Source organism: Oryzias latipes, chromosome 7, assembly GCF_002234675.1.
Source record: "Oryzias latipes chromosome 7, ASM223467v1".
Taxonomy (NCBI): domain Eukaryota; kingdom Metazoa; phylum Chordata; class Actinopteri; order Beloniformes; family Adrianichthyidae; genus Oryzias; species Oryzias latipes.
In genome coordinates, this window is record NC_019865.2 from 33790501 (window position 1) to 33804047 (window position 13547).

At 42.9% G+C, this 13547-nt stretch overlaps 1 protein-coding gene across 5 annotated transcripts in view; it reads left to right on the forward strand.

The window, feature by feature from the left end:
* The window catches only part of LOC101166383, a 31643-nt gene that overhangs the window by 995 nt on the left and 17101 nt on the right, over positions 1-13547 (forward strand). For 3 of the 5 annotated variants that reach the window (XM_011477676.3, XM_011477675.2, XM_011477674.2), the window contains exons 2-10: positions 891-1119; positions 3225-3663; positions 9664-9796; positions 9874-9948; positions 10041-10094; positions 10167-10307; positions 10840-10989; positions 13144-13260; positions 13340-13438. In XM_011477676.3, coding sequence (XP_011475978.1) covers positions 1065-1119; positions 3225-3663; positions 9664-9796; positions 9874-9948; positions 10041-10094; positions 10167-10307; positions 10840-10989; positions 13144-13260; positions 13340-13438 — 1263 coding nt within the window. In that variant the 5' untranslated portion in view covers positions 891-1064. The remainder of the gene's footprint in view (positions 1-890; positions 1120-3224; positions 3664-9663; positions 9797-9873; positions 9949-10040; positions 10095-10166; positions 10308-10839; positions 10990-13143; positions 13261-13339; positions 13439-13547) is intronic. The other 2 variants (XM_020704941.1, XM_011477679.2) reach the window with 2 other exon arrangements.

Sequence of the window (13547 nt, forward strand, 5' to 3'; positions counted from 1 at the left end):
TATAATTATGTCATTTTAGCCAAAATCAGAAAGCATGTGTCATTTTCTAGGACATAGTTTCTGCAGAGTGGCAAAAATTCATTGCAATTCACCTTTGAGTTTGACTGTTGGCAGGGGTAAACCTGTGCTCATTTCCCATGATTCCTGTGTTTACACACTCTCTCCCCAGGTCACAGCCTCTCACAACTCCAAGCTAACATTAGCGGTGCAATAAAAATGTTGGGCAAAACTTTACTGCCATACAGTTTTGAGCCCGATTGATCCTGTCTGTCTGAAAGTGGATGCATGAGGATGGAGCAGAGCAGGGAGACAGGTTTCATTAGAGAGGGTCTTTCAGCTGTCGCATTACGTTTGACTTTTTGAAACGGCTTTGACTCAAATTTGAACTGGCTTCAAGTCTAATTTTAAGACACCGAAATGTGGAAATCTTTAGTTATTTATGCAAACCTGGGCTGCATGGTGGCGCAGTGGTTAGCGGTCTTGCCTCACAGCAAGAAGGCCCCCGGTTCAAGTCCCGGATGGGGGACCTGAACCACGACATCAATGGGGGACCTTTGTGTGGAGTTTACATGTTCTCCCCGTGCATGTGTGGGTTTTCTCCGGGGTCTCCGGCTTCCTCCCACCTTCATTGGTTTATTGGTTACTCTAAATTGTCCATAGATGTGAGAGTGAATGGGAGTGTGATTGTGGCCCTGCGACAGACTGGCGACCTGTCCAAGATGCCCCCTGCTTTCACCCCCGAGTGGCCGGGATAGGCTCCAGCAGCCCTGTGATCCCGAAAGGGACAAAGCAGGTTTAGAAAATGAAAGGATGAATGATTTATGCAAAGCACAGCATTATGTTCTGTCCCTGTATGACTTCCCTTCTTATGTCTTTATTTTGCTTTATAGGTTTAAAGATGACTGGTCTGTCTCACTGTCAGCAGTTTCATTAGCACCTGGTGGCTTCCTGATCTCCATTCCTTAACATGGACAGAAAGGCCCGGTTCTTACACTGGACATCGCTCCATCGTTGCCGACTCTAGTCAAGGACATGGTGCTAGATGGTATCTTGGGGATCTTGACATGGATTTGGAGCAACATGATGAGTTGTGTTTAGGGGCAAGGGTGGAGGTGACAGGTAAGCTGCAGTTGAAGTTTTGCATGCCAGAGCGGTATTCCAGAAAGCAACTTTAACTTACCCTGACTTTAACCCTGAACTCTTGCTTAGGTATGGTAACCCTAAACTTGCTTACTCTCTGTATGTTGGTTCCAAAACACCGGTTAGGAGTTTGGTTAAATAACCTCCTCTCGGTAACCCTGAGTGAATGCGCGTGCACGGCGAGTACAACAAGGTATGTTCAACGGATCGCCGATTTCCAGAGTCACCATGGAAACACGTGGAGGAAAAAAAGACCTTCATACTTCAGTGAGGCGGAGTCGGAGGTTTTAATGACGGGGTATGAAGAGTATACGCCCATCATAACTAAACAAAGTAATACGGCTGCATCATCAGCAAAAGAAAGATTAACAGAAGTTTAACGCACAAGTTTCTAACCTTTCTTCCAGTTTCATCGTTTTGCAAAACGCTAATACACACACACACACACACACACACACACACACACACACACACACAACTTAAATGAATTACTTTAATTGATGACAAGTAATTGAGTCAAATTTATTCAATCTAATTTTTTATGTTTATCCAACTCAATAATTGTTTATAAAACAAATTTACATATTTATTTAACTAAATGTCATATTACTCCATTTTAATTAAATGTTTTTCCATCTTATTTTATGCTATGTCTACGTTTGGGCCTGCCATATTCGCATTTTTAGAACATTAAACGAATGACCTAATGTGGCTTTGCACTATGGAGCCTGTGTTCAGTGATCATGAACACTGACTTTAATTTTAGATTTTATAATGTTCTTCAGCACAAAGGGGTTGGTCACCATCCTCTCCCTCCCTCTCACTCATGGTGCAGAAAGAATTTAACATAACAGGTCAAAATAGTGGCTTATCCCGGCCAATAGGGTAGCACAGGGGAAGATTCTTCTTCTTTTGTGTATCTACTGTTTATCAGCCCCCGTCCGCCACCTACAATAGGAGGAGGCTCGGTGCGTGAAGTGAAAGTGGTGCAAATTTAGCTCCAGACGTTTTGTTTTCACAGCTCTGTTCCTATAAATGTCTCTCCTAAAAATGGTGTCATATTTATCTGATCGGACACAAACGGCAATTAATAATTTGTCTTTCGTGATCATGTTTACAGCGGTTGGTACTTCTGTGTTTTGAAAAGGACACCACCCACATGTCACTACCATATCAGAGTCCCTGATTGGTCATAGTGCTGCATTGCTGCAATTCAGCGTAAAAACTTGAACCGGTTGAACTGTCAGCTTGCAGTCAGAAGCTGCGGTTACATGGACAGAAGTAATCGGAATCAATGCCTGATTAGATCAATAATGCATCATGTAAACGCACCGTCCGGCCGCTCTGCGTGAGCGAGCTGCCGGACTCAGGGGAACCGTGTCTCCAAGCAGAGGAGCAGCTTTGGGACGTGTGTGAGCTAACGGAGGCGGCTTTTGAATGCAAAAATGCCGCTTCGCACAGTCCTTAGAAACCGTGAAAATACTCACGTAAATTCATGTTTCTAATCATGTCCAGAAAAAAGACTTAAATTTGACCTAATCGGGGTCAGAACGGCCAAGAATAAAGCACTGGCCACACATATTTAGAAGATTATGAGCAAACAGGCACTTAATAATCATAACAATGATAAAAGCATGTTTAGGAGATAATTTCACTCTATGTTGCAGCTTTGTTTGTTCTTCTACAGCTGTTTCCCCTATTTTAGATAGCATGTCAAACTGATTTATTCCAATTGAAAGTGTGGCGTATGTAAACGTTTGTTATAATTGGCCCAAGTTTTTCTGGGAATACGTACAAAGTTCAATTATAATCCGATCTTTGATCCAATCAAAGACATTTTGCTGCTAATGAATGCCTGATTTGTACGTAGAGCTCGTGACCGGACTTTAACACTTTGGATCTTAGTAAATCATGTCCTTAGAGTTGTGAACATGTTTGTATTTTTTGTTTTGGCTGCTGCATCTGGCAGAATTGAACTTGAGATCTGTTCATCTTACAGCCCCTGTAAGATGAACAGAAAAAAGGAACTTTTCGTTACCAGTAAATGTCCCAAAAAAAAAGGAACAATTTCATTGTTTCTACAGAGACCAGGAGGGAGAAAAATGACACTGAAGAGCACTGGAGAAAGCTGTTTCCTAACATCAAGGACTGCACAGTTGTCATTGTTCGACCTCCACTGGAGCAGCTGAAGCTCTGGGGTGTGGCCGGGAGGGGCAAACAAAAAAGGACACCCAACCTAAGGGCAGGTTGGGATCAGACGTGGGCACCGAAGCTGCACAACGGAGAAAGAAGATCAGCAAGTTTTGTGAAGAGGGTCAGAATTCAGGCCAACCTTTTCCTTGAGGATGAACCGGAGAGACCCCACAGGAGGCTGAGGCTCGCTCATTGTACTGCTGTGACCAGCGACTCCACCAACTTTGAAGACAATGACGGAAATTGTCAACCAAAGATGGACCACAGTTATTGCCTCCTAGGGGACGTGCAAGACACACCTGACAGCAGCAGCCAACAACAGGATACCAGGTGAGACAGGAAAAAGAAGGACCAGGTTTGGTCAACTGTATCTTAATTCAATTCAGTAGTTTATTTTAAAGGAGTAGTTAGCTGTTAAAAAGCACCACACATTAGCCAATTTTGTAATCCAATTCAGACCAGATCATTCCAGTAAAGCCAGATCATCCTGAATGTAAAAGAACAGTTAATGTGAATGCTCAACTCTCCATACTGAGCAAAACTAAAGGTGACGGTGAAGAGGAACGCCTACCTCTATTTAAGAGATTAGGAAGAAACCTCCAGCAGAACCAGACTCCGTTAAGATGACCAATTGCTGGGGTCTGAGAAGACGGGACAGAGGCAGATACACACCGCACTACTGTCTTACTACCCTCATACATGTCCTGCACTACTCTAACATACTTCTCTGTCCAGACTTCCTCATATAATTCCACAGTGCCTCTCAGGGCCCCCCTTTCATAAGATTCCTCCAGATCTTCAGAGACAGCGTGGCTCTCTCTGACCTTCTCTGTACTTCTCCATCAACATCTTCAAGGGAAACACTAACCGCGGTTACGTGGACAAAAGTAATCGAAATGAACGCCTGATCGGAAGAAAAATTTGTCATGTAAGCACGCCGTTCGGAATCCTCTGCCCCAATCAGAATCATTCGGATCAAAATTTCTTTCCAATTGAGATAGGTGGGTTATGCCGGTTGTTGATCCGATTGTGGTTCATGTTAACAGTTTATTCTGATCGTGGGTCACTACTGCTCTGGTTTACGTCATGTGTAGACAGTGCGGCGCTCCTGAGGAGGCTTTGGAGCACGAACAGGACCGACCGGCTTTTCCGCGCTAGCAAACCGTGTCTCTAAGCAGAACAGCCGGACTCGTAGCTTCGTGTTTGCGGGAAATGGAAGGGTGCGCTGTCATAAGTGCGCTCTGGTGTGCAGTCCGTCCCGCCGCTCTGTGTAAGCGAGGCCGGACGGCTTTTCAAAACAGAAATGTCGCTCAGTCCTTAGAAACCGTGTAAACAATCACGTGGATTTGTGTTTCCAGTCGTGTCCAGATAAAATAAAGGCTGCAGATTGCAGCGTTGACCGCATGGATTTTATGTTCATCTAAGGCTAATGTTGTTAGCCTGTGTTAGCCTTCTCCTAACCCTTCTTGTGGCTCCGCTCCGCCACAAAGAAGCACTTAAAATTAAAATTATGAGCGAACAGGCACTTCAAAATAATCATAACGATAATAAAGGAGGGGCTACTGGGCTACCTGCTCTCACTGAAGCATTCAAGGTGATCATATCAGGAACAAATGCTTATTTCTTTTTGATTAAACACAGGCATAGTGGATGTTTTCTTTGTTGGAGGCGTAATCCCTTGTATTCTTGTCTGTGTGCATGAAGAGGCGCCGGTCAGAGTGATGTGTGCCACGTAGTCCTCTATGGATACTGTGAATTTATATAGATATGATTAAGACTTGTAAACAGTTGTGGATACCGTGTGATGGTGTGTTTACGTGTGATTGAGCATCACACATGTAATGTAAGTTTTCTAATGAACACACAGCTGCAATCTTTAAATGTATAGACATATTTTGGGAGGATTTTTACTGTGGGTGTTGCGCAAAATTAGGAAGACACCAAATATTTTTAGAGCAATCTCAAGTGATTCAGTTATTTGGTTTAGTTTTTAATGTTTTATTAAGACCTAAAAAATGATACTCACAAAAACAGGTTTTTAAAAAAATCAAATCACTTTGATATGCTTTACAAAGACACAGGACCTTCACACCAAACAGAAATGAACTTGCCATGCCAGGAGTTCAGCTCTGATAATACGACACAAAAGCAAAGAAAATGTATTTGATTTGATTTGTTTTTGCTGAAAAGCCCAATTTTTATTTTTTACTTTCAGGCTTTGTTTGTTTTGTTCTGCAGCATGATCATATTTTGTATTATTTCTACAGGATATATTTTTATGGAGTGCAAAATCTTTTACAAGTTAATTTTTTTCAATGTTTACTCTATTTCTAACTTGTATAATTTTGACAGGATATATCTTTATGGAGCGCAAAATATTGAAAGTTATTTAAGAATTAAGTTTATTTATTTTGCAATAATATTCCTGTCTGTTTTTATTCATATTTATGTCAAAAAAGTTACTTTAAAAGTTTCAAAGTTTAAAAACTTAGTTTTAGTATGTTATATAAATGTTTATCTTGTTCGGCCTGCAACCTAAGGTGTACTTTGGATTTTGGCCCCCTGTGCCATTGAGTTTGACACCCCTGCTTTATATCTTGAAATATTTGCAAATAATCAAATTACTGCACTGCCAGCACTGCTGACATTGATGACGTAAGGTTACTTAAAAATAGAATGACATCATCTGCAAACAAGGACATTTTGTGTTTAGTGGTTCCTATTGCTATTCCAGTTATCTGTGCGTGTGCACGAATCGCCGCTGCAAACAGTTCTATTGCTAAGGTAAAACGCAAATGAGGGAGAGGAAATTTTATTTTACTTAACCTTTATTTTACCAGGAAGTCCCTTGAAATAAAATCTTTTTTTCAAGAGAGAGAGACCTGGCCAAGAGGCATTGGTACACGCACACACACACACACACACACACACACACACACACACACAAATTTAAAATCAGCTCAAGAATAACCAATTACACAAGAATACATGTCGGTCACACAATTTTGGGAAATGTGTTCCTGCAGTCGCAGAGAGGAAGAGCAGAGCAATACAAACGTTTTGAGAATGACAAATATTACGTTTTTATAATAGCATTTTGCATATAATCCAGATTGTTATGAAGAATGCTCAGATGAATTGCATAGTCCTTCTTTGCCACGAAAATGAACTTAATCCCCCAAAACTCTTTCCACGGCATTTCATTGGTGTCATTAAAGAACCAGCTGAGATCATTTCATTCATCGTCTTGTTAACTCAGGTGACAATGTTGACGAGCACCAGGCTGGAGATCATTCTGTCAGGCTGATGGGGTTAGAATGGCAGACTTGACATGTTAAAAGGAGGGTGATGCCTGGAATCATTGATCTTCCATTGGTAACCTGCAAAGAAACGTGTGCAGCCATCAGTGCGTTGCATTAAAATGGCTTCACAGGCAAAGATATTGTGGCAACTAAGATTGCATCTAATTAATGTGATCATGTGTTCTAATGATAATCAATGATCATTACATATCAGTCAACCGTTACTGTTTCTTTCTTGTTTTTAGAGCCTGTATAACTAATAACCTTTCCTCCAAGGCACGCCTTAAAGGGATCCCATGTAATACAGGATGACGTTTGATCTGTGTTGAAGTAGAAAAAGTAATCTGTTTGTTTTTGAATGTATTTAACAAACTCTTCCTCCTGCAGCCATTTGTGCTGCAATCGCCATCTAGGAGGATCGCGGGATATATTTTCGACAAGACAGAGTTATGATGAAAGAAACATGTAGTTTCTCTGTCATAAGTTGGAACACAATCAAGAGTATGCTGGAGTGTATGTGCTGTTCTGTGCACTAATGAGAAAATGTTACTGAGTCAGAAATGGAAGTTAATGCATAGTCTTCATGTCGAGTCATGGCATCTGGACTTCTCTACTTGCAACATTTCTCCACACATTTAAGTAGCTTCTGCCTGTTGCATTATGACACATTTTTCTAGTTAGTCAGATTCACTTTGTATTTTACCTTTCGTTGGAATTTTGTGGAGACTATGAAAAACTATGCATTTTTGGAAACCTTACAGCACAAGAGAATCAGAAAAACAATGTTTCCATTTGCCTCAAATCCTATACGGAGGCCATATTGGATCTTACATTATGGCTGTCGTAAAAAGGGTTTCCATCAATATCTCCGTGTCTAAATTCGTTAGATCAGGGGTGGCGAACACGCGACTCTTGAGCCGCATGCGGCTTTTGGCCAATGAGCGTGCGGCTCTTTGCGTCTCATCATATTTTCTATATACTGTGCTTCATTTCATAGTTTTTTCCCTCTTAAACCACACTGAAATCCACCAGAGTGTGTTAAAACTAAATAATAAAAAAAGTAATGTGGCAGTGTGTGTGTTTGATGCTGCTCCTGACACATACGTGATCCTGTAATGCAGAGACCGACTGCCTGATATCCCGGCTTGTCACTGATGAGGCAGCGAGTGAACCGGAGATGATTGAGTGGAAATCTCTCTGGAAGAAGGTCCTGTTGCGTTTTGGAGAACAGAGAAATCCCCGTTTGTAAAAGAGCTGCTCTCAAGCTGCTGTTGATGTTCTCCTCAATGTCTGCCAGTCCCTGTTTATTACCTTGAAACACGTGAAATAAGGCATCTGTCTGTTCTGACTGACACTCACATAAAAGGAACTGATCATGGGGGTTAGCCCCGCCTTCAGCCCCTAAGGATCATGGGAAGTGGGAAATCTTGGGTGTAAAACCATGAGCCAGGGGGCTGTCAGCAGAACTGAGATCCATGCTGTTGGCTGTGTTCAACTGAAGGAGTTCTTGATTTGATCTGGAGGGGTGTGAACAGGTCAACAACGCAGCCAGTTAGTCGCCACGCATTGCTTGTGCTCCTGTCACCTTGATAAATAAGCTGAGACATTGAAATGTATTACCATTTCATCAATAATAAGTATTTTGTGCAAAAAGTCAGTCATTAAATTTTAAATCAAACAAAAATTACAAAAGCAAGATTTTCTTATGATGGTTAAAATTAATTTAAGTTGCACACAACTGAAATGTAATCTATTCAATGTGTTTACTGTGAATATGAATGACTTAGACACCAGAAGGATGCTCTGTCCAGATGTTTGTGTATTTGTTGGTGTGAGGGTCATTGAAAGAGGAATGTTGAGATACAAAGAATTAATAGTTAAATACTGATGGATGAACGGTGAAATATTCACTTGTTACAATCATCAGCCATCAACCTCACCGCACGTCACTGAGTATTTGTGTGTGTCAGAGACAGGCAGAGAAAAGAGAGAGAGAAAGATAGTGTTTGTGTGTGTGTGTATGAGATGTGACAGAGGTGCCTGTGTGTGTGGAGGGGGTATCTGACCTCCAGGGTTACCTGTGTTAACTCTGGCTAAGCTGCATTGATGTGTGTATTGAGGATGGACGCTTTCCTTGAAATAAATACAAGTACCATACTTGCTGTTGTGTTGTAGGGAGAGGAGTGTGTTATGGAAAATTATACGGCTTTAATTGTGTGTTTGTGTGTGTACGTCTTGGCAGGTCAGTGTGTGGTGTGGCTCTTTGACTCTCACAGTGAAAACATTCGGCTCTTGGTGACAAACTTGTTTGCCACCCCTGCACTAGATAAACCGGTTCAGCTAACCTCTGCACCACTTACATTTAAGTGACAAGGACAGGGCTATCTGGTTGTCTAATTATGTTGTAAGTGACCAACATTTATATGTAGGCCAGTAGTTGATGTGTAATGGGTTCAATATAATATTACTAATGCCATTGTCCAGGTGAATACTCAATTCCAATTGGCTGCTGGGTGTGCATTAAAGTGATAACGCCATACTGAAACATGGTAACCCATTTGCTGTTGAAGGGAAAGGCTGCACATTATGATCACTCATGCTTACATCCCTGATGAGTATGTACAGAGTATCTTGAATGCAGTTGTGACTGGTTAAAACCTGTTTTGAGACTGCATTACAAAGCGAATCAATGGAGATGTCAGCCTATGGGAACCTGTAAAGAAGGATAACAAGATATTCCTGTCTGCAAACCATAAAACCACAACAAAACTCGGAGACCAAGGACTTGGATGTCAAAATTAAATCTCTAGGTTAATTAAAAGCCAAAATATTTAACGAAACCTTAGACATGGCAGCCATTTTGTGGAATCGAAGATGTCCGCTGTAACAATGCATCAGGGCAAATGGAAGCATCGTTTTAAATTACCAATAAGAGAAGCTTTCCAAAAATGAATAGTTTTGATCCTCTCCACAAAGTTCTGGCGAAATTACATAGTGAGCCTGACTCAGTGGTGACATTTGTTTGCAGGCTACAGATCTGCTGTGAACACAGAGGCAGAGACGGCAACACACGCCTGCCCCGCCCCCATAGAGGGGCTTCCTTGTGCCCAGGAGATTGTTTGGGTTTCCCCCCAGAAGAGAAGAAGAACATCCCCACCATGGTACGTAGCAACCTGATGTGTGTACTGGCATGCTTATATGAGGGTCTGCGAAGCTGTGACCATTCATTGTTTTTTAGGTGGGCGGGGCTCAGTGGGTCCTCAGGAGGTCACAGCTCAAAAAGGGGAGCGACGAGGAGGACGAGGAGATCAAGGTGAGTGCAATGGATTGTTTACCATCTACTGACCAGCAGTGCATCCTTTGCCATTCATGTGACCTGCTGCTGGCTTCTGATTGGCCCTGCAGATGAAGACTGGGACAGGGATGGCCGAGCCAGCTGCAGGGGAGCCATTGCGTAATGTAAAGGAGGTGCACATAAAGCAGGCCCGGGTCTTCGTAGCCCCCATGGCAGTGTTCACTGTGTCTCTGCAGAAGCGGCGGCAGGCCTGTGGACTCTGCACTGCGTGCCTGAGGAAGGACTGTGGCGATTGCATTTACTGCCGGGACATGAGAAAGTTCGGCGGCCCCTCCACCAAGAGGCAGAAATGTGTGCACAGACGGTGTCTGGTGGTGGTGAGTTTTTGCCTCTCAGAAGGCATCACACAAGACCTGCACCATCATGTTGTTTGAAGTGATGAGACTTTGTCATCATCTCTGATGTCTGATTCTTTAAATTTAAACTTTAAATTGAACCCTTTTGCAGTTGAAATGTTTTTTTAAGAGAATGAAAACACACGCATGTGGTTAATTCTTTACTTTTTCTAAATGACTGAATGTACTAAGGTAAAAAGAGGCCCTGCTTCCTGTTTGTCAGAGTAATCATGGGTAAATTGGAACATTGGGTCTCAGCTGCTCTGACTGATTACAGTGGTTCTAATTGAAAGGTGAGCCGTGAGCGGTGAGAACCGGCCCATGAAGGAGGGTGTGTCTGTGGTGGTTCTCTGCTCTGGTTTGAGAACACGAGTTACTTTTCCAATGGGTGGCGGATTTGTGTGGATGGTCCTGGCCAACAGATGTTTAGTGAATGGACCTCAGACACATCTGCAGGTCTTGGATCACATCTAGTGCTCCCTGCTGGTCAGCTGCTGCTCTGTGCCCTCTTTAGCATCCCAAGAAAGACTTGAAGATGGAGGTGACTGATAGCCCAAAGCCCAGAGAGGAGACGGCTACTGCAGCGACTCGTACACTCCCCCTTCACTTGAGCAGGTGGAGGACATGGAGAGAGAATGTGGAAAGGAAGGAGTTCTGTTCATCTGTAAGTCCTGCTCTGTCTGTGACCCAAACCTAAGAACCATCAGAGGTACCTGGAGGTGCTCTGTAGTTGTCTGTCAGAGCTGGATGAGGTCACCCCCCAGTTTTGCCCGCAGCTCCCTGAGTTTTTTCCCACTGTAGTAAAGCAGGTATGTTTGAAATGTGTGGACTCTCGTCTCTCACATGAGACCAAATGTTTGATTTATTAGCTGGAAGTTATGACATGTAAAGAAAAAATGATGTCTGTGTGGCTTTTCTTGGTATGTCTACAGTTGGGTTGTACTCGCCTATTGTAAGATGAGCAGAGTCTACAGACCCTTTCCAAAAAATGAGGATATCATGGAAGAGTGTATTCATTTCTATAATTCCACTCAAAAACATTAAACTTTCATAGAAAACTATGGAGAAATCTGCTCAAATCCTGCAGGACATGAATGTTTTAAACTGAGCTTCACCAACTAATCACCTACTAAACTCAAAGCACAGTTTCCCATATGTCAATACATTGGTTCAGTTTGGTTTAATTTTCTCAGTTTGGTTCAATATTAGAAAGACTTCAGACTTGACAACTAGCCAGAAGACCTTATTGACCCCCTCCATAGTCTGGGAAAGCCACAGACATTCCTAGCTAAGGAGGCTCACAGAGCGATGAGTCCAAGCAGGTCGACGGAAAGTCTAATGGAAGGGCAACATGGGGCAGCAGAAGAGATGACCGTGGGCTTCAGCAGATTATCAAAAGGACACGATTAAAGAACCTGCAGACAAAGTCCAAGAATGGAGAGAGACATCCAGAAAGAGTGGAATGAGGTGGAACAGCTATAAAAACCACCAGACACATTAGGGAGATGGGTTCTAACTGTCAGGTTCCTCGGGTCAAGACAATTCTGAGTCCGGACCAACGGAGGAAATGTCTCAACTGGACCGAGGAGAAGAAGGACTGGACTGTTGGCCAGTGGTCCAAGATCCTGTTTTCTGATGAAAGGAAAGTCTACCTTTCATTTGGGAATCAAGGTTCAAGGTTTTGGATGAAGACTGATGAGGAGTAGAACCCAGCTGCTGGAGGTCCAGAGTGAAATCTCCAGTCAGTCATGGCTTGAACTGAAATGTCCAGCATTGGTGTTGGGAACTCTGCTTTCTAAAAATCCAAATCACTGCAACAGGCTAGCAGAAAGTTCTAGAGCCCTTCATAATTCCATCTGCTGAGGATCTGGATGGAGATGCAGATTTCATCCTCCAGCAGGACCTGGGCCCTGCCCGTACTGCCAGCAGCACCAGAACCTGGCTTGATGCTCATGCCGTCACAGTACATGCCGGACCTGAACCCCGTTGCAAATGTATGGAGTATTTTAAGAGAAAAATGAGGAGCACAAAACCCCCCAAAAAGAAGAGCTGACAACAAACATCAAGAAAGTCTGGACATCCATAACCTTCAGGCAATGCCACAAGCTGATTACAACAATATTTAGGCAAAGGGATTCCCAACATTTTTGAAATTCTGTTTTTGTGGGTTTAATAAGATGGAACTGCAAGTTGTGTAAAAATAAACAAAAACTTGAAATCAAACTGTGGTCCCTGAATCTTTATTCTATAAAAGTAATTTTTTTTTAAGTTGAATTACAGAAATGAATACACTTTTTTCCCCATTCATTTTCTATTCCCTTTGTTTCCCTTTCGGGTCACGGGGCTGCTGGAGCCTATCCCGGCCACTTGTGGGCGAAGGCAGGGGACACCCTGGACAGGTTGCCAGACTGTCGCAGGGTAGAATGTCCACAATCACACACCCATTCACTTTCCCACTCGCACAATTTAGAGTAACCAATTAACCTATGAAGCATGTTTTTGGATGGTGGAAGGAAGCCGGAGACCCCGGAGAAAACCCACGCATGCACAGGGAGAACATGCATGCGTGGGAGAAAGGAATACACTTTTTCATGATATTCTAATTTCCTGGGAAGCGTCTGTTTTAGCTGAATGTCTCATCATTTTGATGTGCTGGAACATTTACCTAAGAAAAGCTACTAAAGTGAACAATAATGTCACATCACTGGTGGGACAGTGAGTTAATTAGTTAAAAGAACAGTTAATGTTGGTCAAAGAGTCTGTCTCACCTGCTGGAAAGAGAAGCTTACTCTAAACTTTACTCATGTTCTCATTCCAGGTGAAGAAGAGTGGGAAGATGTGGGGAAGCAAAAGGATCAAGCTGGAACACCCGAGGGATGGAAATAAAGCAATGAATGAGGAAGAGGAGCAGGAGGAAGGAACTGATAAAGCTCAGGTTGGTTCCTGAAATGGTTAGAAAAGTGGGAGGAATGCACAGAGGCCAGACGGAAAACAGGCCTGTGCTTTGAGTTCAGCAGGTCATGAAGAAGCAAACAGAAACAAAGGGTGAGCTGAGTGAGGACCAGTCTGAAGCTGGGATGGATGAAGAGGAGGAGGGGACGGAGCCCATGCAGGTTTGTCTGGGGTCTTGATAAGGAAGAGGCCTAACCAACTTAAGAGACTGTTGAGTTTGTGCTTTCAACTGAGTTTATCAGGAGGAATCCATTATCAGATTCAAGGATT